General features: G+C 32.0%; 3 protein-coding genes across 13 annotated transcripts; 1 reads left to right on the top strand and 2 right to left on the bottom strand.

The window, feature by feature from the left end:
- The first annotated feature begins 1,245 nt into the window (after nt 1–1,245).
- On the top strand, nt 1,246–3,256 carry LOC110600279 (DNA-3-methyladenine glycosylase). The gene is made up of 5 exons (XM_021737095.2): nt 1,246–1,781; nt 2,084–2,141; nt 2,268–2,351; nt 2,449–2,590; nt 2,727–3,256. The coding sequence occupies exons 1-5, from the start codon at nt 1,397–1,399 to the stop codon at nt 3,003–3,005; spliced, it is 948 nt and encodes a 315-aa protein (XP_021592787.1). The 5' UTR covers nt 1,246–1,396; the 3' UTR covers nt 3,006–3,256.
- Nucleotides 3,257–7,529: 4,273 nt separating this feature from the next.
- Nucleotides 7,530–11,097, bottom strand: LOC110631328 (phosphatidylinositol 4-kinase gamma 5). Of its 7 annotated transcripts, none has more exons than XM_021779105.2 (3): nt 10,789–11,097; nt 10,034–10,118; nt 7,530–9,942 (listed from the first exon to the last, which is right to left on the bottom strand). In XM_021779105.2, the coding sequence occupies exon 3, from the start codon at nt 9,832–9,834 to the stop codon at nt 7,870–7,872; it is 1,965 nt and encodes a 654-aa protein (XP_021634797.1). In that variant the 5' UTR covers nt 9,835–9,942; nt 10,034–10,118; nt 10,789–11,097; the 3' UTR covers nt 7,530–7,869. The 7 variants fall into 7 exon arrangements, with proteins under 7 accessions (XP_021634797.1, XP_021634796.1, XP_021634800.1 ...); XM_021779104.2 differs by having other exon boundaries at nt 7,530–9,937; XM_021779108.2 differs by having other exon boundaries at nt 10,034–10,101.
- Nucleotides 11,098–17,217: 6,120 nt separating this feature from the next.
- Nucleotides 17,218–21,385, bottom strand: LOC110631217 (UMP-CMP kinase 3). Of its 5 annotated transcripts, none has more exons than XM_043950140.1 (11): nt 20,854–20,872; nt 20,677–20,771; nt 20,237–20,418; nt 19,949–20,136; nt 19,748–19,793; nt 19,522–19,570; nt 18,600–18,717; nt 18,324–18,480; nt 18,085–18,165; nt 17,897–18,004; nt 17,218–17,783 (listed from the first exon to the last, which is right to left on the bottom strand). In XM_043950140.1, exons 5-11 carry the CDS (start codon nt 19,775–19,777, stop codon nt 17,643–17,645), a joined length of 684 nt encoding a protein of 227 aa, XP_043806075.1. In that variant the 5' UTR covers nt 19,778–19,793; nt 19,949–20,136; nt 20,237–20,418; nt 20,677–20,771; nt 20,854–20,872; the 3' UTR covers nt 17,218–17,642. The 5 variants fall into 5 exon arrangements, with proteins under 5 accessions (XP_043806075.1, XP_021634659.1, XP_021634661.1 ...); XM_021778967.2 differs by having other exon boundaries at nt 19,949–20,133; XM_021778969.2 differs by having other exon boundaries at nt 19,949–19,978.
- Nucleotides 21,386–22,482: the final 1,097 nt, after the last annotated feature.

Raw genomic sequence — 22,482 nt, 5'->3', positions numbered from 1 at the left:
CTAAGTTAACTTTAAAACATCGGCTATTACCGTAATGAATGTTTTGATTTCTACCTATGTTTTTTAAACTTTTATAATAACAAGTAATTTAGTATTGCAATATTTTTTATATATTTATGGTGAAAATTTTTTTTACTGAAGTTGTGTGATAAATAAAAATAAATAAACTGTTAAAATCAAAGTGCAAACAAATAACCCATTTGAGGATAATTAGTCAATGCTGTCATTATGCTTACAATTTTATGATCAAAATCTTAAGAAAGAAGTTTTTTAGTAAAATAAATTTTAATTTTAATTTTTGAGGCAAAATATAAAATTGAAAAAAAAAAAAAACAAAGTACTTAAACTCCAACCTCTTGTAGGACTAATTTCAAAGCATAACTTTTGTTTTACTACACCAACCATATATAAGGAGAAAAGGGCACATCACCTTGCCCATACACACCAGCTTACACTAAACTCAAAGCAGTAAACAAAACTCAATTAAAAATTTCATAGAATTGTCTAAAACCAATAATAAAAAAAAAAAAAAAACACAAATTTTAGAGACTAACATTATAAATTACGTAAGAAAATCTAAAGAAATAGTGGGATGAGATTTCTCTGTCTGTGCAGGCAATAGGTATGCCTCAAACCATCAACACATCAAGAGTACAAGTTAAGAATAATTTGGTCCCATTTTCATTTGTGCTGAGAAAAACACTGCAACTAAAAGTTCCTGCTAGAATTTTGAGACTAACACACTCTAACTAAAACTGCAACATTAACCACTAATAAAACATCAAAAAAGGGATTTACTTACTTAGAAAAATACTAAAAAAAATGAAATCCTCACTATTTATTTATTTCCAAAAGTATTCAAGTTTTATTAAACTTTACTATATTTGAAATGAGATAAAATATATCCGTCTTATAAATTTTATTTTTTTTATATATATTGAAAAAGAATAATTTTTTAATAAATAGCTTCATGGGAATCATTAAGTTTATATAATTAATTAGGTTTAATTTAATTATAGTAATGTTCAACCTTATATCACAAGTGGACATTAAAGAAATATTCCTGCTACTAAAATATATATGAACATATTTGGTAGCTCGGTGGTCCTTCATGATCAAAGTATTTAATTATTTAAATATATATAATTTTAGAAAATTTTTGTTCTTTTCATAAATTAAAGGAATTGTCCAAATTGAGTCTACTAATATTACTTTTGCTTAAAAACCAGAGAAGCACATAGTAATCCATACAATGAAATTCACTCATCACCAACTTAGGTCTTTTTAAAATCTCCTCAACTTTTATGCACAAATCTCTCATCATCCATGATGCCTTTTTCTATCTGCCCAATTTAAGTCGCTCTCAAAACTTAGCTTTGTCTCATCTTCTGTGCCAATGGCTAGAGCAGCTGTGGCGAGAAAACAAGTTCTGGAGAAGAATAGCATCTTCGTCAGAGATAAAGAGAGGCCATGTAGCAATGGCTTTTTCTCTAAACACCTCAAGAAAGTGTACCCGATTGGGTTACATAGGAGCAATTCTTCATTATCCTTATCGTCGGTGTCCTTATCTTTGTCGCAGAACTCAAATGACTCTTCTCTTACAGATTATTCAACTCCACTTGAACAGAAGATATCGCTGGCTCTTCGCTTAATCACACCACTGGAAAGAAGAGAAGCTCCGGCAGTCTCGAAGAATGTCCAACAGCAGCCGCAGCAGCAAAGTAATCAGGAGTCTACTGGTGGAGAGTTGAAGAGATGCAACTGGGTTACAAAGAATAGTGGTATCTTCTTTTTCTCATTGTCATGCATGGCACACACACATATATATATATTCAACTCTAGAAAGTGGGAGAAAGCTAGAAAATGTATAATGATCATGAGCAAATTAACAGATTAATTAAGATTCAAACTTTGACATCTCCTTCACTTCTCTTCTTCCAATTAAGATTCAAACTTTGAATCAATCTTTAAAACCATCTTAGCTAATTATCTATGGATAAAGACCAGCATTTACATCTTTTTTTTTTTTAATAATTTGTAATACTGAATAGTTGGAAATTCATTTTGTTTGATGTTATTACAGATGAAGTATACGTCACCTTTCACGATGAAAGCTGGGGAGTTCCAGTCTACGATGATAAGTAAGTGATTAGATGTGTATTATATCTAATTAATAATAAATGGGTTTTACCTACTAATAATTATGGAGTGGTATACCAACTTTTCGTAAGAAATTATATATTTTAATCTAATAATTGCAAAAACAGCCAATTGTTCGAGCTGCTTGCCATGTCTGGGATGTTGATGGACTACAATTGGACTGAAATTATTAAAAGAAAAGAACTTTTCAGGTATTTTTATTTCTTTGGACCTCCTTAATTAATAAATTAATTAGAGGATATAAATGATTTGTTTTGGTTTGCTGATTATTATGATATAAATCCACAGAGAAGCTTTTGCTGGATTTCATCCTAATATTGTTGCGAAAATGGGAGAGAAAGAAATCATAGAGATAGCATCAAACAAGGCAATTATGTTGGCTGAAAGCAGAGTGAGGTGCATAATAGACAATGCCAAATGCATAGTGAAGGCAAGTCTAAATACTTGAATAAATGTATTAATTAATCTATATTTTTAAATTAATTTTTAAACAGTTTCGATTGGATAATTATTGTGTAAAATAATTAGAAAATTAATGAAATTTGATTATGATTGAAACATTGTAGATTGAGAGGGAATTTGGATCGTTTAGCAGCTACATGTGGGGTTATGTGAATTTCAAACCAGTGATCAACAGATACAAATATCCAAGAAATGTTCCATTAAGGACTCCAAAGGCAGAGGCTATCAGCCGGGATCTTCTGAAAAGAGGATTCCGGTTCGTGGGTCCGGTGATAGTGTACTCATTTATGCAAGTAGCAGGATTGACGATTGATCATATGGTGGATTGTTTTAGGTATGGTGAATGTGTAAGCCTTGCAGAAAGACCATGGAGGCACATCTAACACTAATGTTATTTCTGCTTACATATATAAAGTTTTTCAAGCAAGAGCTCTCAAAAGGAGATGTAAAGGCAAATGATGCCCTTCTTCTGCTAGAATATATAACCTTATATATTCCCCAAGTCTGCAAGAAAAATTAGATAGGAAAGCATTTGATCGGACTGTGTATAGCTTCTCTTCTATTGACATCTGCCGTTTTTGTTTTATTGTTGTTATTATTCGTAAACATTGTTATTAATATTTTTTTTATTATCTAGTCTGACATAGTACAGTACCTAAAAATATATATAACTCGTATGAATTCTGAAATTCGGTCCTCACTCTCTATCCCTTACTAAAAAAAATTCATTTCCTACTTATCACAAATAAAAAATAATTAATTTTTAATAAAAATACTAAATTTATCTTTAAAATATATATCATGAAGGTTAAATATGTTAAATTTAAATTTTTTTATCTAAATTTATCTCTGAATTATCTTACGATTTTAATGTGTGAGTTATCGTCGCAGTCATAAGTTTAATTTGATAATAAATATATCTGATTAAATTTGAGAGGTTTTAGATTTTATTCTTCAATTTTCAATCTCTATTTTTTTAAAAAAACAGCGAGTTATTCTCTATTTAGTAAATATTTGATTCAATTGTTAAATGCTAATATACGTCAATTAATAGAATGTTTATAGGCTGCATTTTCTATCAGCTCCGCAATTAGAAGTTTTGAATTATTTCTCATCAAATAAATATAAAAATATTATGAATAACAATTAAATTAATTATGATATTAATCTAATTAAAAAAGTATATTTTTAAAATTATATTTTAATTATTATATATGTTATAAATAAATTAATAATTTTATATATATATTTTTAAAAAATTAATTAATACATACTTATTTTACATATCTAACATTAATATTTAGAGATAGTCTATCAGGTGTCTAATATATATCAGCTAAGATTAAATCTTAATTACAATTCACAAAAAAAAATAGTTTATTCAGTATTATTTAACCTTTTAATAATAATTAAAAAAATAAAATATAATTTAATTTAAAAATAAATTTAACTATTTTTATTATTAATTTTTAGTTTTTTTAATTTAATGGATGCACAATATATGAAAGCCCATTTAAAATATCACTGCAGACAGGAAAAGGGTCCAACATGCCTGGATTGTAGAAAGCCCATAATGAAAAGAGTGAGGTTGGCAAAAGCCTAGGTTGGGCTTTAACTTGGATTTTCAGCCAATGTTCTAGCATCTTATAATCCTGTCTGCTGTATAAGTGTGATCAAAATTAATTTCAATTAAATTATAGCTTATTATTTGAAATTTATTATTTTAACACTAATTTCTTCCTACAATGTTTTGGTAATAATATTCCAGTGTGCATGTGTTTATAATAACATATCTACAGATTCTTTACCTAATAATAATCTCTGCATGTGCTCCACACCTTTCCTTTCCTTCCACATGCGAGTAGGTCAGGTCTTAAAAACAACATTGTACCAAACGTACACTTGCAGAAAATCTAGTAAATGAGTTCAAAGATGAAGACAAAGTCATTTCACAAGATAAGGAAGCTGGTTAATTAATCTAGGGTTTAAGTTAATTTAACATAGAAGCTTTAATTTTAATTTGTTCACATGGTCAGATGTCTTTTTTAAGAAATTAAGACCTTCATCATTAAATCCTTATACTCATCTTCAACTATCACTTTGCTTCAGGATAATAGATAAGGGGACAACCAGACAAAACCCTAGCCCCACTTTTTATCTGTCTATCAACTCATCATTTTATCTTCAACTTCAATCCATTTTTTTTCAAACGCTCACATTTTGACAAGTGCCTAATTTAAAACAAAATATTAAAAGAGAATTATTCGAATAATTATATGCTATATCGATTGATAAGAATCACTAAATCCAGATATTTGGACAATGGATTAATTTGATGAGTTAACTATTAATCCGTGATTGGTTTGATGAGAAATAGATACTCCTAAAATTTTATATAGGTCTTCCATATTCGATTTTGAAGAAGAGGATCTCAAAAATATGAGAAGACAATCAGACGCATATCAGAATATTTCGATGGAAACTCTAAGGATGTGTGCGTCAAAATGTGTTTAAGAGTTTTTTTATAAATGTGGGAGAAAAATCTTTTTGAATTGGTTCTAAATATATACTCTTTTCTGACAATCTCCAGCGTCAAGTTTCATCAGATTATATGTGTACACATATCAGACGGCTCATAAATGACAGTATTGGTTAATTCATACTCCATTTTTTCATTTGCGTCACATCAATCTGGTCTATGATACGCACATTTATGTGTTTGACAACAGTGTCAATTATTTTTATTGAAATTTTGTATTTCTCCCCAAATTGTATCTGTATTCAGTCTACTCGATCTTTATTAAGGTCGGTTATCTTCTATTATCAAAATCTTATTAGATCGTAAATATGTGTCTTAATTTACTATAAAAGGTAATATACCCAATATATTATTATCAATTATTTTAACCTGTAAGATAATGAATGCATACATTTTTTAAAAAGTAACCGTAATTGTATATGTGACTTCTTCTTATTTGCTTGTTATTTTTGTAATACGACTATATGCATGAAATAGCAGAGATATTTTCTCCAATTATTATTCTGTTGTAGTTTCATAATCCTTTTCTGTTAACTGTTAGTAAAAATTAAGCAACTAATATCACCAACTAACATGGAGAAGCAAGAGCCAGATGAGACATTCACCAAACTTTTTTGTGCCTATCTTCATTGTATTGATAATTTTGGCATGCTTGCTTGATAATGATTTCTGCCTATGTTTTGCTTGGTATGCAGAACCAAATCAATATAATTGTAGGGTATTTGTAAAAAAGAAAAAAAAAAGAAATTATATATATATATAACTCATAATTTATTTGCTATTCATTAAAATCAATTATTTCATATAAATTTATCCTTTTTTTCTAAACTGCTATTTTGCCATGATTAAATAATAAATTTTTAAATAAGAAAATTTATTATTCGTACATAGTTTATATACACTCAGCTAATAAAATATAAGTAAGTAGAATTTAAAATAATTTATTATTTATTTATTAATAGGTGTATGTACCGTACATATGAGGCCTCTTGAAAAAAATTAATAAACTTTGCTTTACTTATTGGTAAAAAGAATGATGAATTTTGGCAAAAGGACAGACCACAAGGACCCGCCACCATGGAATGCGACCCTTTTCTGCTCCCATCTTCAAAGCAGGATTGTTCAATTGAAGCTAAGCTACCATTTTTAAAGGTACCAATTGGTTATCATTCTAAAGATTAGCTATTTCATTTTAAACTGAAAATGCCTAAAATGGGAATTATGTCTAGCTTGATTATATGAAATTAATTTAAAGAACAAAGTTCAATGGTAAAAGATGCAGGAAAATAAATGTCCAAAATTAAATATAATTTTCCATTTCTCCATTAGATAAGCTATGTGTTCAATGAAAACTGACACATGTCTCCTTAATTATCATAATCCGTTTATTCCTATATTAATGGAATTTTTTGAAATTTGGCAGAAATTCCATATATTTCGACAATATCTCTTAAACCTTATTTACCAGACAAATCACTCCAGCAATAGTCCTTTATTCTTAAGAAAATCAATCGCAAAAACTGCTGCTAGTTTATTATTTCTATAGCTAAATACATTAATGGAATTTAAAAGGATAAAAAAAAAAGAGAAATCAATTGGTATTCTAATTTTTTCTGGTTAATTTTTTATTAATCCCTAAACTTCATAAAATATAGCTATTTACTCCCCAAAAAATTAGAACATGTATAATTACGCCCCACTTGTAGAGATTAAACAAAATGTTAAATGGTAATAATTAAAAAAAAAAAAAAAAAAAAAACTAGGAAGTTGAGGCTGTTTATGTATGTATCAAATATTTATGAATTTGCGACTCAACATTCCGTTTTTTTTCCCCTTTTCTAAATTATGTTACCCGTAACATGATGAACAAAGAAGAAGAGGAGTAGCAGACACTTCGTTTTTGCTTGACCAGAGCAGTCAACAACTTGAAAGGGCAAATACCCATTTGATGATCAAAGAGCAAAACCATTAAATAGTTAAATGTGAAATGGGACCCAAACAGGTGATGTTCTTTCGTTGGTTGGTTGTTTGTTTCTATGCTTTTCTATGTCAGCATGGACAAAATTTCCTCGCAAATCCGCTACTTCAACAGTGTATTAGAACAGCCATGAGATAACACACTAATGTCTTTTTCCATATCTAATCAATAATTTCCCACCGCCCAACAGGCATGTATAATTGGTAACTCGTTTAATTCATGAATGGCAGCCAGGTGTTATGTCAAAAGAGAGAAAAAATGCCGACTTCCTTTCGATCTTCACATGCTACTATTAAGAAATACCTCCTTCTTGTCATTTAGATAGTATGATCATATGCAATATTTATAGCAAGATGCATACCAGAAGAAAAATAATTAATTAGAAGCAAGTTCCAAAAACCTCCGGTGATGACTATTTATACAGCATTTTTTTGTAATTTGGTTCTACAAATTATTTATCAAACAGGTCCATAAGGAGTGAAAGGGGGAAAATTGAAAGCAAAAGAAAAACGTGGGAAAAAGAGAAAAAAGCAATACAACCAATTCTACTCGGCTCATTGGTCCTCACTCAGCTAATTGCCATCAATATTTACAGCAGTTCCCTCCTACTGTTGATTTCGACTACAACACCTTCCAAGGAGAAAACCCATCAACTGAAACTATCCTAGTTGTCCATCACTCTCACAAACCTAAACGTCTTATTCTTCTTCCTCATACTGGTATCTCAATCTCAAAATTGGCATGAGGTACCAAGCCTCTGCATCTGTCTCTGACCAAGGGTCACAGATTTCCGTTTGGCAAATGCCGGGGGCAGCAGTTCCAGAAATTTGTCCAAAAACAGAGTCCATTCCCCTTCGCTCATGTCGGCCAGCTTCACAAAACTGAGACTTGCAGGAAGCTGCTCATTAGCACTCCTGTGCCCAGAAGATGTGTTAGCAAAATAGCCATTTTCTGGTTTCACTCCTGAGAATTTCTGGCATTTCTGTTTCTTGTCACCTAATGTGGTATTTTTAAGTGACATAGAAAGCTTCGACATGATTGGCAACCGTGCAGGCGAGGGTAGACCACCCACTCTGTCTTTTCCTACACCATTCTCCATGCTTTCCTCTTCCTCTTCCTCTTCCTCCACCTCCTCCTCCTCTTCCTCTTCTATGCTCTCCTCTAATCTTGAAAGTGGTAAACGGCTATTACTAGCTCCAAATCCATGTTGGATGGGTGTTCTAGTCATATAATCCTCTGTTGTCATCTTTGGTGTGAAGTCAAATTCTGTTTCTTCATAGTCTATATCAAATTGAAATTCCTCATTTCCCAAGTCTGTCCCAGGAGACAACACCTCCCTCTCTGCAATCAACCTCCTCGCCTCGAGACATACAACCTCAAGCTCACTGGGTTCCTCCTCTCCGGCACGAAATTCCCTGCTCATCATCTCACCAATTTCAGCAAGACAGAGACCAGCAGCAGCAGCTTCCTTGAGAAAAATTGTGCAGAGAACCAAGACACGCAGACAAGCCTCTCGAATCATAGGGAGCTCCCTTCGCAGCATATCACAATCCCTATCAGGATCAAGTTTTTCTATATACTCAACCTCATCCTCTGAGAATGGGATTGATGCCTGAGGCCAATGAATCCATTCGAAGTATGGATCCTCCAATGTTTCTGGCAAGCAAAGACCATGATCAATTGGAATCAATTCCACTTGCCCAAATCTCCCAACACGATCAAGCTTCCTTACTAAAAGGTTACCCGCATGCCGATCTGTGTTAAAAATCCTAATATCTAATATCCCAATACGATGCACTGCAGAGACTGGGAAGCTGGATGTCCCATGATCACTAGCATCAAAATCATGTGGTATGAATTGTTGGAAAGATGCAATCTTGCTAACCTGGTTCTTCTTGTGTTGCTTGTTACCATTCACCCCATCATTGACATTGAAGATTGAGTGTGTGATCTTCACCAAGGCAGTAGGAGGCACATTTGCAAAGTGATCATAGTCAAGTAGGTAAGCAGCTACTTCCCTGAACCCTGTTTCCCCAACCCGAACAGACCTTTTCAAACCTGGTTGCCCAAGTGCTTTACCAACAAAGCCTTTTGGGTTGTTTGGTGCAAAAGGCTCTTCATCTGTTGGTTTCACAATTGCAACACTCTCACCTTTGCTGTTCCTAAAATAGTATGCACCTCCAAGCCCACTATGAACTGGAATTGGATCAACACCCATCTTAATCGCCTTGATACTTTCCTTGACCAATTGTTTCATTTTAGCAAAGCTATTTGACTGTCCCAATATCTCAACAAGACCACTCCGATCTCTCTGTTGGATTTCCTTGGCAGTTGGTGAAAGACAGGGAGTAGATGAGCTTTTATGCAGACAATTTCGCGTTAAAAGAAGAGGACAATCATTACGAACAGCACTGAGATCATTATTCAGCACCATATCCCCAAAAGTCAAGGAACTCTCCTCAGTGGGGACTTTAAGAGCAAGCTGCAACCTCCTTTTGACAGTATGTGCATTGTCACCACGATCCAATTCCATCCCCAAAACACAACCGGTCTCAGTCTGCACAAAAATCCTTCTCCTCCCAGCAGGTTGTTTCCCCTCCATTTTCCTATTCCCGTGATATTCCCCACTGAGTGGGCTCTTAAAGACTGCCACTGCCATTTGGGTCTGAACTGGGCTGTCTAACTTACGAGACATGAAATGGAATGAGAATCTTGTGTTCTAAGTGGCTGGTGACAGAGGCAGCAAAGAAGGAAGAGAGCTTCTTCCCTCCCAAAAAAGCGCCAAACACCAATTGCAACTGATCTTGTCGAAAATAATAAAATTCACTATCAATCATTAATTTGACAACCTCATCTCAAACTCTACCCACAATTCAAACTGCAGAAACCATTACCGCAAAAATAGAGACTCCGAAGAAGATCCCAAGCCCACTGCTATGCCAAGCAAGCCATTTCTACAACACTTGATAATAAAAGTATCTGGATGAGAGAGAGGGGGAGAAGGTACCAATATCAGAGGTAGAAAAAAATGACAATTAGCTCATAGAAATATCTTACAAAGTAAATACTAAACAGCACGTATAAGGACTACAAAGCAGTAGATAAATTTAACTCAAGATCGGAGATCCATTTTCTTTTTTAAAAAAAAATGCTTCCAGGCAAATGGTTGCATATCCACTATCGGCTTCTTTTATTAAGATTTCCTAAGCATTAACGCATCAGCATCAACCGATTTAAGAGAAGTCCATGATCAGAGATTGGAGGTGGCTTTTGTTGGTGAGGGGGTTGCAAGAAGCAAAACTTGATTGAATCTATAAAAGTAACAAGAGGCTGCTAAACCTAGAGGTAAAAGAAAACCCAGAAGCTAGTCCTCTCAACCCCTCTCAAAATCTGAGCATATGCATTGAACACTAGCCTACAGTACACACCATGAACACACGAAAAAAAAAAAAAAAAACAAATAACACAGAAAAGGAAGAATCATGATACTACCTTGAAAAGAAAAAGAATGTTTCACAAGTCAAAACTACGTATGGTTATAAACTAGAAAACATTAATCTAACCGACCTTTAAAACCTCAAATAGAACCATACTATTACAACCTGAGAAAAAAAACCATTAAGAAGTAAAATGGCAGCAAAAAACTCACCAAGAATGCAAGATCTGAGAGAATCCCACGGAGAGTCGCGAATGAATCAGAACCCTAAGATTAAATTGAAACCTTTGAAGAAATTGGAGGGGAAAAAGATAAAAGAAACACCAGAACAACAAGGTGTATGTTCTATGAAGCCGTGTTCAGACGAATTTGAAGGTTCTAAGGGGGGAGGGAAAGCAAGAATGGAATCGCCCGAGTTGACTCAGAATTCAACCAAAGCCAAGACCACGGAATGAAAAACCCTCCTTGAATTCTTTTAATTCTTTTTCGGCCTCGGTTCCTTTTCTGTCTAGCCCTTCTCTTACCAGGAACGTTCTTTAACTTGTTGAGGAAACCTGGGTTTAAAACTAACCATAGTTACTTCTTCACTCTACTCTCTTTCTCTCTCTAGTTAATTATTTTTTCCTTTGATCCTCTCTCTAGGTTGCTGTGGATTTGGAATGCTCTGGAAATCGGAGTTGGAGCCGTTGGATCTTCGTGACAGTGGAGGGATCGAGACCGTTGGATGGAAATGTATGGAGCAAGAAAAACGGTGCAATGTGTAGATAAGGGATTGGGCAATGACGTGGCGATGTCACCGTCTAAACAAGAAGGATCAACGAATCGCATTGGAGAGTCAGAGGAGCTTTTTAAGAAAATAAAAAGGAAAAAGAAAAACAATTTCTCTGCCGATCTTAATATTGAACGCCGATTATTTGACTCTGCTCGCTTCTGATAGAATTACTGAAATGCCCTAATTTAATGTATATTATAATTAAGTACTTTTCATAATATATCAGAAAGTGCTAAGCTCAAGTTAATATAAAAATAAATTAAATAACTATTAAAATTTTACATTTAAATTTCTATATTTTATGATTAATATTTAAATTAATTTAAATAAAATTTGATATAAGCATTTAACTTAAAAAATATTAAATATTTGTTACGTGAAATACCATTAAACTTGTGTAACGACCCGGAAATCGGATCGCCCGGAAATCGGACCGCTACCGGTGCTAGGATCCAGATCGGCTTAAGGCCGCCGGGACCCGTAGCAAGCCTGACATGAAACCTGTAAACCTGTTTAATCCCATACATGATCAACAATCATACATAAAAATTTAAAACTTTTCTTTCATACATTCTATCATACACCAAACTCAACCTGTGCATGCACTGAACATATACATAATAAAAAACTTGACCCCTCTATGGGATCTCTTCAATGCCCCCAATGGGTGGCATAACAAGTGTTGAGCTGGCTAAACATGGACATCAATAACATTAAGATCATGATTCAAAAAGGGATTACATTATACTATGGTCAAGCACACTTCTAACCTCAATATCATTACATTACATATCCAAACATCATTATACGATCTGTCATGTCCACATTCTAACTATTACATACATAAGACTTCCTTACTCCTCTTGACTTCTCTGTCTAACCCGTACCTGCAAACCTGGGGAATTTGGGAGAGGGGTGAGCTACTAGAGCCCAGTGAGCAGAATAGTAAAGCAGTTAAAACATATGATAACATGAAATGCATCACATCACAACTAATCATATCAAGGATGAACTTGTCACCATTTAGCCCTCTACATAATCCAATCATGCCAGGGGCGTAGTGCAGGCCACGTCTGGTCTTTCTCTTATACATAACATAACATAACATACATAATCCATAGTGCCGGGGGCGTAGTGCAGGCCACGTCCGGTCTTTCTCTTACATAGTGCCAAGGGCGTAGTGTAGGCCACACCTGGACTTCCATACCATATCATCATATCATAACATATGAGGGCTAATGGATCATTCAACATTCATCCACATCAACAACATATTATGCAATGCAACATATTCGTGATTTCTAATGCAAGCATCCTAAAATATCACATGGCATCCGTGGTGCATGAACATGCTCAAAACTGATTTATTTATTTATTTAAAAGCATAAGAGTCATTCCACTCACCTCTGGTTAGCTCTGACACTGACTGAAACAGCTGACTCACTGCTGAGGTCCTCGGTTCCTCGGGTCCGAACCTACACAGGTGGACTCAAATGAGGGACCAACATACTAGAACATAACTCTAAAAAAACATCCCCCAAAACCCTCTAAAACTCCTCAAAACATCCATGCAAAAACATGCAAAGAAAGGCTGGACAGGGCAGGTTCGGCGGCCGAAAGTCCCTCCAGAGCCGAAAGTCAGGCAGGTTCGGCGGCACCTTCGGCGGCCGAAACTCCCAGACAGAGGCGAAACTCATGCATGTTCCGCGGCCGAAACTCCCAGACAGAGACGAAAGTCTCCTTTCGGGGGCAAGCTTCGGCAGCCGAAGGCTGCCTCCACAAGAGGGTTCGGCGGCCGAAAGTTCTTTCGGCTGCCGAACCTGGTTTCTCCCAAAGGGCAGAAACTTGGTTCAAACATGCACAAATGCCTCCAAACTCAAACCATCATGCATTTAGCTCAACCAAAACATGCATACAAGCTCCTAGGGGTCTCAAACTACCTTAAACCCCAACTACAACACATCAAACACACATTACAAGCCACATTGTTCATGAACATACATTTATACCCATAAACATAACTATAACCTAAACATGCATTCTACCCTCAAGAACTTCATAAAACTTACTTAAAACATAATATAAGCTAGAGATCGACTCTTACCTCTTGAAGATCGAGAGTAGAGGCGACCAAACTTGGAGTTGGGAGAGATTTGAGTTCTTGAACCTCAAAGCTCCAAAACTTTGCTCAAAAGCTCAAATCTTCAAAACAAAGTTAAAACAAATGAAAAACTTGAAAGATCTAGAGGAAAAACATCAAAGATCGGTGAGGGACGGCGGAGAGCTCACCTTGGCCGAAAATGGGGAAAAGCTCGCCCATTTTCGGCTAAGGGACCCTTTTATAGTGGCTGTCTAGGCCACGTTCGGGGGCCGAATGTGCCTCCGCATGCATGCCATGTTCGGCGGCCGAACTTGAGGTTCGGCGGCCGAACCTGGACTTTCCTCAACCTATGCCTTCGGGGGCCTAAGGCACACCCGAAATGCCTGCATGTTCGGCGGCCGAACCTGGGTTTTCCTCCAAGGTTGTTTTTATTCAAAAACTCATTCCCTTTTTACTTAAAATCATCAAAAACATTAAAATATTTTATAAGAACATGGTTTTACCCATCTAGAGGTCTCCGACATCCGAGATTCCACCGGACGATAGGAATTCCGATACCGGAGTCTAGCCGGGTATTACAACTTGAGTTTTGATAAATTAGATTAGGCACAATAAATTATATAAATGATCCATTACTCAGATAATTATATATGGAGTAATAAAGTGAATAAATAAAAAATTAAAATTTTAATATTTGTAAAAATTAAATCGACCATAAATTAATTTAAATTAAATTGATTTAATTTAATTTAATTATTTAAACTTTTTAATAATTTTTTTATTTTTTATATTTTATTTTTAGTATTTTAAATTTTAATTATAATCTAATTTTTTTATATTATAAAAAATAATATACTATTTTGATTTATTAATTTGTTATAAAAAATTAAATTAAATCAAAATAATTAAAATTTTTAAAAATAAAAATTGAATTGAAATATTTAATTAATTCAATTCAATTCAATTTTTAATTTAAATTCAATTATATTGACAGCTGATTTAATGCGTTAGTATGACTTAATTGCTAAAGTTATGTATGTGAAATAAAATTCGAGTACCCCTACAATCTTTTAATAAAAAAATATTAATAATCCAATGAAATCTGAATTATTTTTGTTGTTGTGCACTTGTTTATGATGAATAAAATACTATCATATTGTCTTCATGATTTGCATTACTTTTTCTTTCAAGTCGTGCCTTATAAAAATTCCCATTTGAGGCAAACTAGGAGTTGAATTACTTTTTTATTTTCATCTTTTCTAAAATATTAAAACTTTAAATCTAAACACAATTTTAAATTAAATTAATCATATTTATTGAATATAAAACTCCCTCAAATTTATCCAAATCATATATTTTATTTTATTTTGCTGTTGTTAGGATTATAAAACTAATAAAATATATTTTTTTTTAGTGGAGGGGTCATAGAAATGATGATTTGATATGTATTTACCAGTCAGTGAATTTCTCAATTACTAAATTAAATTATATTTTACAGTAACAGAAATAAAATTAGTCACATCACTTAAATTATAAAATTAAATTAGAAAAGCAACATGAAATTTTGAAAGATTTCAATAGAATATTATTATTATTATTATTTTGTAAAAAATTTAATTGTCCATTGATAAGTAGTATAAAATAATTATAACACGAATTTTTTTCAGAAAAAATAATATAAATATAGAAAATTAAAAACTTGTAATTATAATAAGCGAAATTTAATAATTTTTAGATAAAATAATTAGTAGATTATATTTTTAAACAATAAAAATTTTTAAAATATTATTTTTGAGAAAGCTAGGCATTTATATGCTTGTAGATTATATTATGAAATAAAAATAATAAACAATTCAAATTATATTTTATGTTATTAAAAAGATTATATAACAAGGAAATAGCGAAAAAATTCAACTCTAATAAAAGAAAAATAATACCAATAAAAGAAATGACAAAAAAAACCAGAAAAAACTTCAATATTAATATAAATTAAATATGTAACCGATTTAATATTTATTTAAAAAAAATTATTTTATTTTAAATAAATTATATTTTAATTTTTAAATTTTATTGTAAAATCTTTATATTTTTAAAATTAAATACTTAAATTATTTTTAATATAAATAAAATTTTATATTATATAAATTATATTTTAGTCCATAAATTTTAATATAATTGATGAATCAATCTCTTTAATTTTAAATTAAAATTTTAAATATTTATATATTTAATCCGTTTTAAATTATAATTTTTTTATTAATTTAAAGTTAATAAATAGTTAAATTTTTTATAAAAGTATAATTTCTTTTTAAAATATTTTTATAAAAATTTATAATCTCCTTAAATATTATTTGAAAATTATATAAAAATAATTAAAATTATAAATATTTTTTTAAAATTTTAAAATTATAAGTATTGAAATCTTTTAATAAATGAAATGTGAAAAATAAAAAATAAAAAATATTAATTAAATGAAACGTTATACATAAAAGTTAATAAAATTTAAATGTTATTTTAAATAAAAAAAGTAAAAAATAAAAATATTTAATTTATAATAAATGAGAATGATTTATTATAAAAGAATTTAAGCACATAATTTAAAAAATATAAAGATTAATTTATTAATTATATTAAAATTTAAAAATTTAAATATAATTTATTTATTTTAAAAAATAATAAATTTGTTTTTTACAATTTAAATGATAAATAAAAATAAAAAATATAATTTAAGCAAAATAATTATAAAAAAATTAAATATTTAATTTTAAAAATATAAAATTAATTCATTAATTATACAGCATCACAGTATAATTTATCCATTTATTTTTTCACAATTTTCTAGCTATTGTTATTAATTAATAGTAAACAAATATATTTTATTGGGTGCGTTAGACGTGAAGGTCCAGCTTGAAACGATATATCATGTGTTCTGTTCGGAGCTGACTCAAAAAATCTTTAATAATTAAAATTTGAAATTTATAAGAATAAAAAATATAACTTAAAAAAAGGAATAATAATATTTTCTTTTCTTGTAATGCGAGCATGGGAAGAACGTGTCGCAAGACAAGAGTGTTAGTATGGGGAAAGGCTGCAGGTCCAGATCCAGTGCAATGCATCCAACACATAAACAGAAAACGACAAATTAGCTGTCAATAGCAATCTGCCACGTCACTGCTCTTGAGATTTCAATAATTAAATATTATTTTAGATGCTGCTAAAAAGATAATTTTAAGATATTTATTATTTTATATTTTTCAACGTAATTGAATATACCAGACTTCATTGTCATTAATATTGTTAATATGTTTTCTCCAGTATCACTCTTAAAGTAAATGTTATGAATTTGATTAGTAAAATAATTTTGATTATTTTAAGTTATTTGTTTTAAATAAATAGATTTTTACACTTGGTTCCTGTTTTGTCAAGTACTCTTTTGCAATCGCAGAATTTAATAATAAAATATTTATTGAAACTCATTGTCCAGCCAACTGGCATAAGAGTAGGGTTAGTGACTTTTTTGAAAAATAAGATTAACCAATTTTACTTAGTCTATGCTTGCATCAAATCATAATTATTTTAATACTAATGGGAAATAGGTTATTCTAAAGTCAAACAACTACTTTTGCGTCAATTCACAATGCCGTTTTGACGGCTTATCTAAATAACACTAGTAGACTAATGAGTATAGCTTACGTCGTATAGGACGTTGGTAGGCAAGATTAAAGAATAGATTTTAATTTTATCCAAAAATGAAAAATATTTTAATATAAAGAAACTGTGCTTATATAAAATTGTAAACATTTTAATTAATTTTAAAAAATAATTACATATCATGCTTCGTCAAAACTAGCTTAATCACCAGTGTGTAATTAAGAAGATGAGCAAGGATCAAAAGGCAGAGAATGGACAGCCATGCCCATGGATCATTATGTCATTAGCCTCGTGCTTCAGTGTGGCTGTTAAAGATGAAGATTTTAAGAGAAAAAGAACACCAACTTGCTGGTCCAGAGGCCACCATGATTGCTTCTGCTAAGCATTTCTCTTCTGCTCATAAAGTAAGGTTAATATAGCTGGGTTTCCATGTTCTTTTTTCTTATATATAATTACCTGTGTACTAGGGCTAATCAAATGAGAAAAAAAAAAAAAAAAAAAAAAAAGAAGATAGTAGCAGATAAAGCAAGTTTTTTCATTCCTTTAGATAATGGATGAGACTTGGGCTCCAATTTGCAGGATGTTGCATTCATTCTTTAAGCCCACAACACTTTTTGGTTTGAGCTTGGAGAAGACACCTTTGACATCTTCAAATACCTCATCAATGGATCTTTGAGCATCAATCTAGGGTAGCCAGAAAAGATAAAAAGTTACATGAGTTTGCAGATTCTCTTTTTATTCCCAGATGGGTTTGAGCAATAATACATTAATAGCGAAGCTTTGACCACAAAATTTACCTTTTCAACTTTTCCTTTTGAGCTGTAGTAGTTGATTACAGGCAGAGTTGATTCAAAATAAACTTCCAGTCGTTTTTGTATGGTATAAATGTTATCATCAACTCTTCCCTTTAAAAGCAATGGAAGTAAAATCATTAAAAAAATGCATAGAGTAAAAATCAAGCAACAAGGTGGTGCATCTAGCTAACCTGGTTCCTGCTTAGAAGACGTTTTGTCAACACCTCTGAGGGGCAGTCAAAAAATAGCACCAGGTCAGGTTCAATTTTCATCTGCAAGACAACATCGTGTTCCAAACATATCAAAGCTCACTTATGCAGAGTAATGCATGAAAACAGTAAGGAAGTAAAGTCTTCACAACTGGAAGTATAGAAATCTCAAATTGAGAAAAGCCAACAAGAAGATTTAGGTTTAAGTGACTGTTAATTACAGTGTTCTCAAATGCAGTGCGATTTTCTTCATTACGAGGGAATCCATCAATGAGAAATTTCTTCTTTTCACTTTGCTGCATTGCCTGCTGCAAAAGCTTCATAGTTATCTCAGAAGGGACGATTTTTCCTTCTTCCCTGAATTTCAGGATCATTTCTCTGTTGCAAGCGGCAGAGTTACAGAAAAAAAAAATGTTGTTTTGAACAATGTCTATATGATAAGAATTGACAATTACACAGCTAGGAGTGATGAAATGATAAGTATTATTAATGCTAACCCATTTTCAGATCCAGACTCAACTTCTGCTTGCAGAAGTTCACCAGCACAAATATTTGTAAACCCGAAGTGTTCCACAATTTTGGGACATTGAGTACCCTTTCCACTGCCTGGACCACCTGCATGTCAAGAATCATTTCAAACAAAAAATTAAGCTTCACAAAATCATATATGGATATAAAACCATAATCTGCTTTAGACATTAATTCAAACGTGCACAAGAACACAGAACACAGGTATGGACAGAAGTCACAAGATTGAACCACCTATGCTATCAGGGACGTCATTTTTCGCTTGTGCAACCACTAAATTAAGAACATAAAAAATTAGCCAGTAACTTATTTGTAAATAAAAAGAGAGCATTGAAAGGGAAAAATAGCAAGGCATAATATGTAACAATATCTTCTACTGACGCAGATTGCAGAACTATGTAAGCAATCTACCATAGCAGAATTTGGTTTAGTTACAATTTAATCCCATTTGCAAGTTGGTTAAGATTTTATCATTAGATTTTACAAGAAACAGACCATTATTATCAATGGTGAAGCACGTATAAGCTATAAATGGAAGGCATCATATTGGCAGAATAGCCAATAACCATATAAAACACTACTTTGATCACAAAGACGAGTATAACTACCATGATCACAGCAGCAGTGCAAAAACGAACCTCATTAATGAAAAGATCCCAACCATATAACAGTTTAACTTGTGAATCCAGGTAACGTAATTTTCCCCCAAAGTGAAAAAAATGAACGGGGAAAAATAAAGATGGCTTTCACTTCTGACTAGAGTTTCGGAGAACACTTGGTAATAGAGCAAAGGTACAAACTATCATCATGATTCAATCACAAAATACTGTTAGCCGTATAAAAGCTATAGGAACAAGTAACATATGTAAAAGAATGTTATAGAAAGCTCACCTAAAACAAATACCACAACTGCTTCATTGGTAGAGTTTTCACTTCCAACCTACAAATCAAATACCACAGTTATAATAATAATAATAATAAATCAAACTGACAGTAGATAAGAATTGGGGGGAAAAAGAGAGAGAAAGAGAGAGAAAGAGCAAGTTGCTCTTTATTTTATTGAAGATAATATCAGTAAGTAAAAGAAAGATGCTCCTAGAAGCACTGGAGGAGCTACCTTTTGTGTGGGAAGTTCGCTTGATGCCATTGAACTAGAGAATCTCCTGCAGCATAGTAATTGATTAACACGCTTCAGCGAAAAAACTTTAAGGAAAAATGAAAATATAACACAAGTGAAAAAAGAAAAAAAATATCATGCAAATAATGCAATTGGTAACAAATTAATGATTTGCAATTATAAAACCCCATTTGAGCTTACCCAATAATTGTTTCACCAACAATTTAGTGTCTGCAAACAAAATACAATGCATACTCATAAATTAAAACTCTAAAATTTAAAAAAAAAAATGCACTTCTTCTGAATCTCTAGCATCGGGAGTAGCCAAAAAGATCACAATCCTCCGCAAGGGTATACAATTTCATAGCACATCTATTCAGTACTTTCTGCTGGAATATAAGAAACGTTGCTTTAGCTGTACAAATATGCAACACAGATTCTCATTTTGCTCCGAGTATTTCGTTAAGAAAAGAAAGGAAGGTAGCTTACTTGGCAACAAACAACAGAGGAATTGTTTCAAAACGCAGGATCACTGTTTAAACAAATCAACAGCAAATTTCCGCGTCTGCATCTGCTGTTGAGGTCTTTCAGTTTTAGTAAGTTTTACAATATAGAATAGAATGAAGACGATGCTTGTCGTCCTTGTCAACGACAGAAGAGTTCGAAATCGGCTGAAAATACGAAGATTGCAATTTTTTAAGATTTATTAATTTAATGAAATTCTTTCTAATTAACGCGACTTGATCCAAGCTAAACGACATATCGTTGCAGAGCTGAACTCAGATGCAAATCATTATTTCGCAATTCATCTTGTTCAGCCAAAAGTACAAACAGGAATACTTGAAGTTCTTAAACGTTCAGAATAAAAATTTCACGATCAACAATCAAATTCTTGTAACGAATATCGAGTTTTCAAGTTCTGCACTTACCCATTTTCTTTACTCTTTAATTCTGACTCTTCTTTACTCTTTAATTCTGACTCTTCTTTCTCTTTCTTTCTCCAAAAGGACAAAACTTCATGGAACTGCAAAGACAAAAGCCACAGATACACTCAAAATGTAAGGCCACTACCACTAATGGGATCAAACTACAATCCTTTCACATACCATATGGCTTTGTTCACTTGCTGATGATTTTGAAACCAGAATTTGCCAAGAGTCCTCATCCTTTACATGGATGCACCTCAAATTTTCGCTTCCGCCGCCAACATTGTCTTCTTCTTCTTCTTCTTCTTCTTCTTCTTCTTCCTCTTCCTCTTCCTCTTCTTCAGACCCAAGCAACGATGGAAGCTCCCATGACTCGAGAATCTCCTCCATGTCCCTGATCAGTAACTGATCGATCTTTTTATCAGTAACATTTGTGCCTTTGTTAGCTGCAATCTTGGGTTTTCTACCCAGTGCTGTAGCTAAAATTTTGTTGAACTTCATTTGAATGGATTAGACAGTGAAAGATGATCAGCCAGGCCAAATATAAAACAGCCCAATAATGAGATCAATGGAGATGAATAAATGGACCAACAAAAGCATAGAACTTGAATAGTCGCGACATGGCGGGGTCTTGGAGAAGGATAAGAAGCAGCAATCGTGGGAAATGTGTGTAAGTTGGGCTTTTCAGTTGCCATTCGCAACTGATGCTTAGAACTTAGAAACGTATATTTGCACGCATTAAAAGAATTGGTATTCTCATTATTTCTCGTAATTTTTTTTTAAACATTCAAAATGAAAAATATAAACAAATATTTTGGGATGAAGGAAATATTTATTATCTTAATTTTTATTATATATATCCGGTCTAGACTAGACCCATGACGATAGCCCATTACTTGGAGATCCTTAAGTCTTCCGCATGAACTAGATTCAGCTCGCTCAGCCTTAAAACTGGGCTCCACCTAGATTTCTCAATCAGACCGATCCAGCCTTTTCGGCCCAATAATTAGATTTTCTCTAAACTCAGCCTTAATCTCATCTTCCAGCTCAATCCAGAGGAGGAAGATAGCCAGCCCATTTTCTTAATGGGTCTATCCGAATGCACGTCAGGGGAGAATTAAATGATCGTTACGCCTGTAGCAGAGACAGATGATCTAATGACAAGGAGACTATTATATGTCACTGACAGACAGAGAAAAAAGATAGAAGGAGAGAAACACTATCCTCTGGGACTAAACTTAGAGAACTTTTATAAAATTCTATTTTTTAGATTTCAGATCATTAATATATATATATATATATAATAATTATTAGTATTATATTATTAAAAAGTAAATTTATACAATAATTTAGGACTTACAAATACACATTAATGTGCTTGCCAATAATGCTATCTTTATATTAGGATTACGAGGTTAATATTGTTAAATTTTAATTTGTCTTGAAATATTTTAATAAATTTTAAAGTGAAAAATATATTTAATATTTTAGTAATATTCAAATTTTATATAATACTTACGCCACATTATAACTACTCGAGTCAATGTTAAAAAAAAATAGTTGACTTAAAAAAGTGAAATTAATATAAAATAAATACAAAAATTAAGGGAAAATGTAGAGAAAAAGAATAGGATAAAAAAGCATAAATTACAATAAGTTCCTGAATTTTAAAATATTCATTAATTAATTTATATTTTTAAAATTATATAATTAAAATATTTATTTATTATTACTCAATTTATTTTAATATTATTTTAAAAATTAAATAATATATTTAAAATTGTAGTCCTACTGTATATAATTAAAATT

This window comes from Manihot esculenta, chromosome 14, assembly GCF_001659605.2.
Source record: "Manihot esculenta cultivar AM560-2 chromosome 14, M.esculenta_v8, whole genome shotgun sequence".
In the NCBI taxonomy this organism is placed as follows: domain Eukaryota; kingdom Viridiplantae; phylum Streptophyta; class Magnoliopsida; order Malpighiales; family Euphorbiaceae; genus Manihot; species Manihot esculenta.
This window is presented reverse-complemented; position numbering and strand designations above follow the sequence as displayed.

Excerpts from the sequence above, each read along its gene's own strand:
- LOC110600279 (XM_021737095.2), top strand. The coding sequence starts at position 1,397 with ATGGCTAGAGCAGCTGTGGCGAGAAAACAAGTTCTGGAGAAGAATAGC. Across the intron at positions 2,142-2,267 it reads GTTCCAGTCTACGATGATAA|CCAATTGTTCGAGCTGCTTG; the intron begins GTAAGTGATTAG and ends TTGCAAAAACAG. Across the intron at positions 2,591-2,726 it reads ATGCCAAATGCATAGTGAAG|ATTGAGAGGGAATTTGGATC; the intron begins GCAAGTCTAAAT and ends GAAACATTGTAG.
- LOC110631328 (XM_021779103.2), bottom strand. The coding sequence starts at position 9,834 with ATGTCTCGTAAGTTAGACAGCCCAGTTCAGACCCAAATGGCAGTGGCA.
- LOC110631217 (XM_021778965.2), bottom strand. The coding sequence starts at position 21,174 with ATGAAGTTCAACAAAATTTTAGCTACAGCACTGGGTAGAAAACCCAAG. Across the intron at positions 19,571-19,747 it reads GCGAACTTCCCACACAAAAG|GTTGGAAGTGAAAACTCTAC; the intron begins GTAGCTCCTCCA and ends TTTGATTTGTAG. Across the intron at positions 17,784-17,896 it reads CAAAAGGAAAAGTTGAAAAG|ATTGATGCTCAAAGATCCAT; the intron begins GTAAATTTTGTG and ends TGGCTACCCTAG.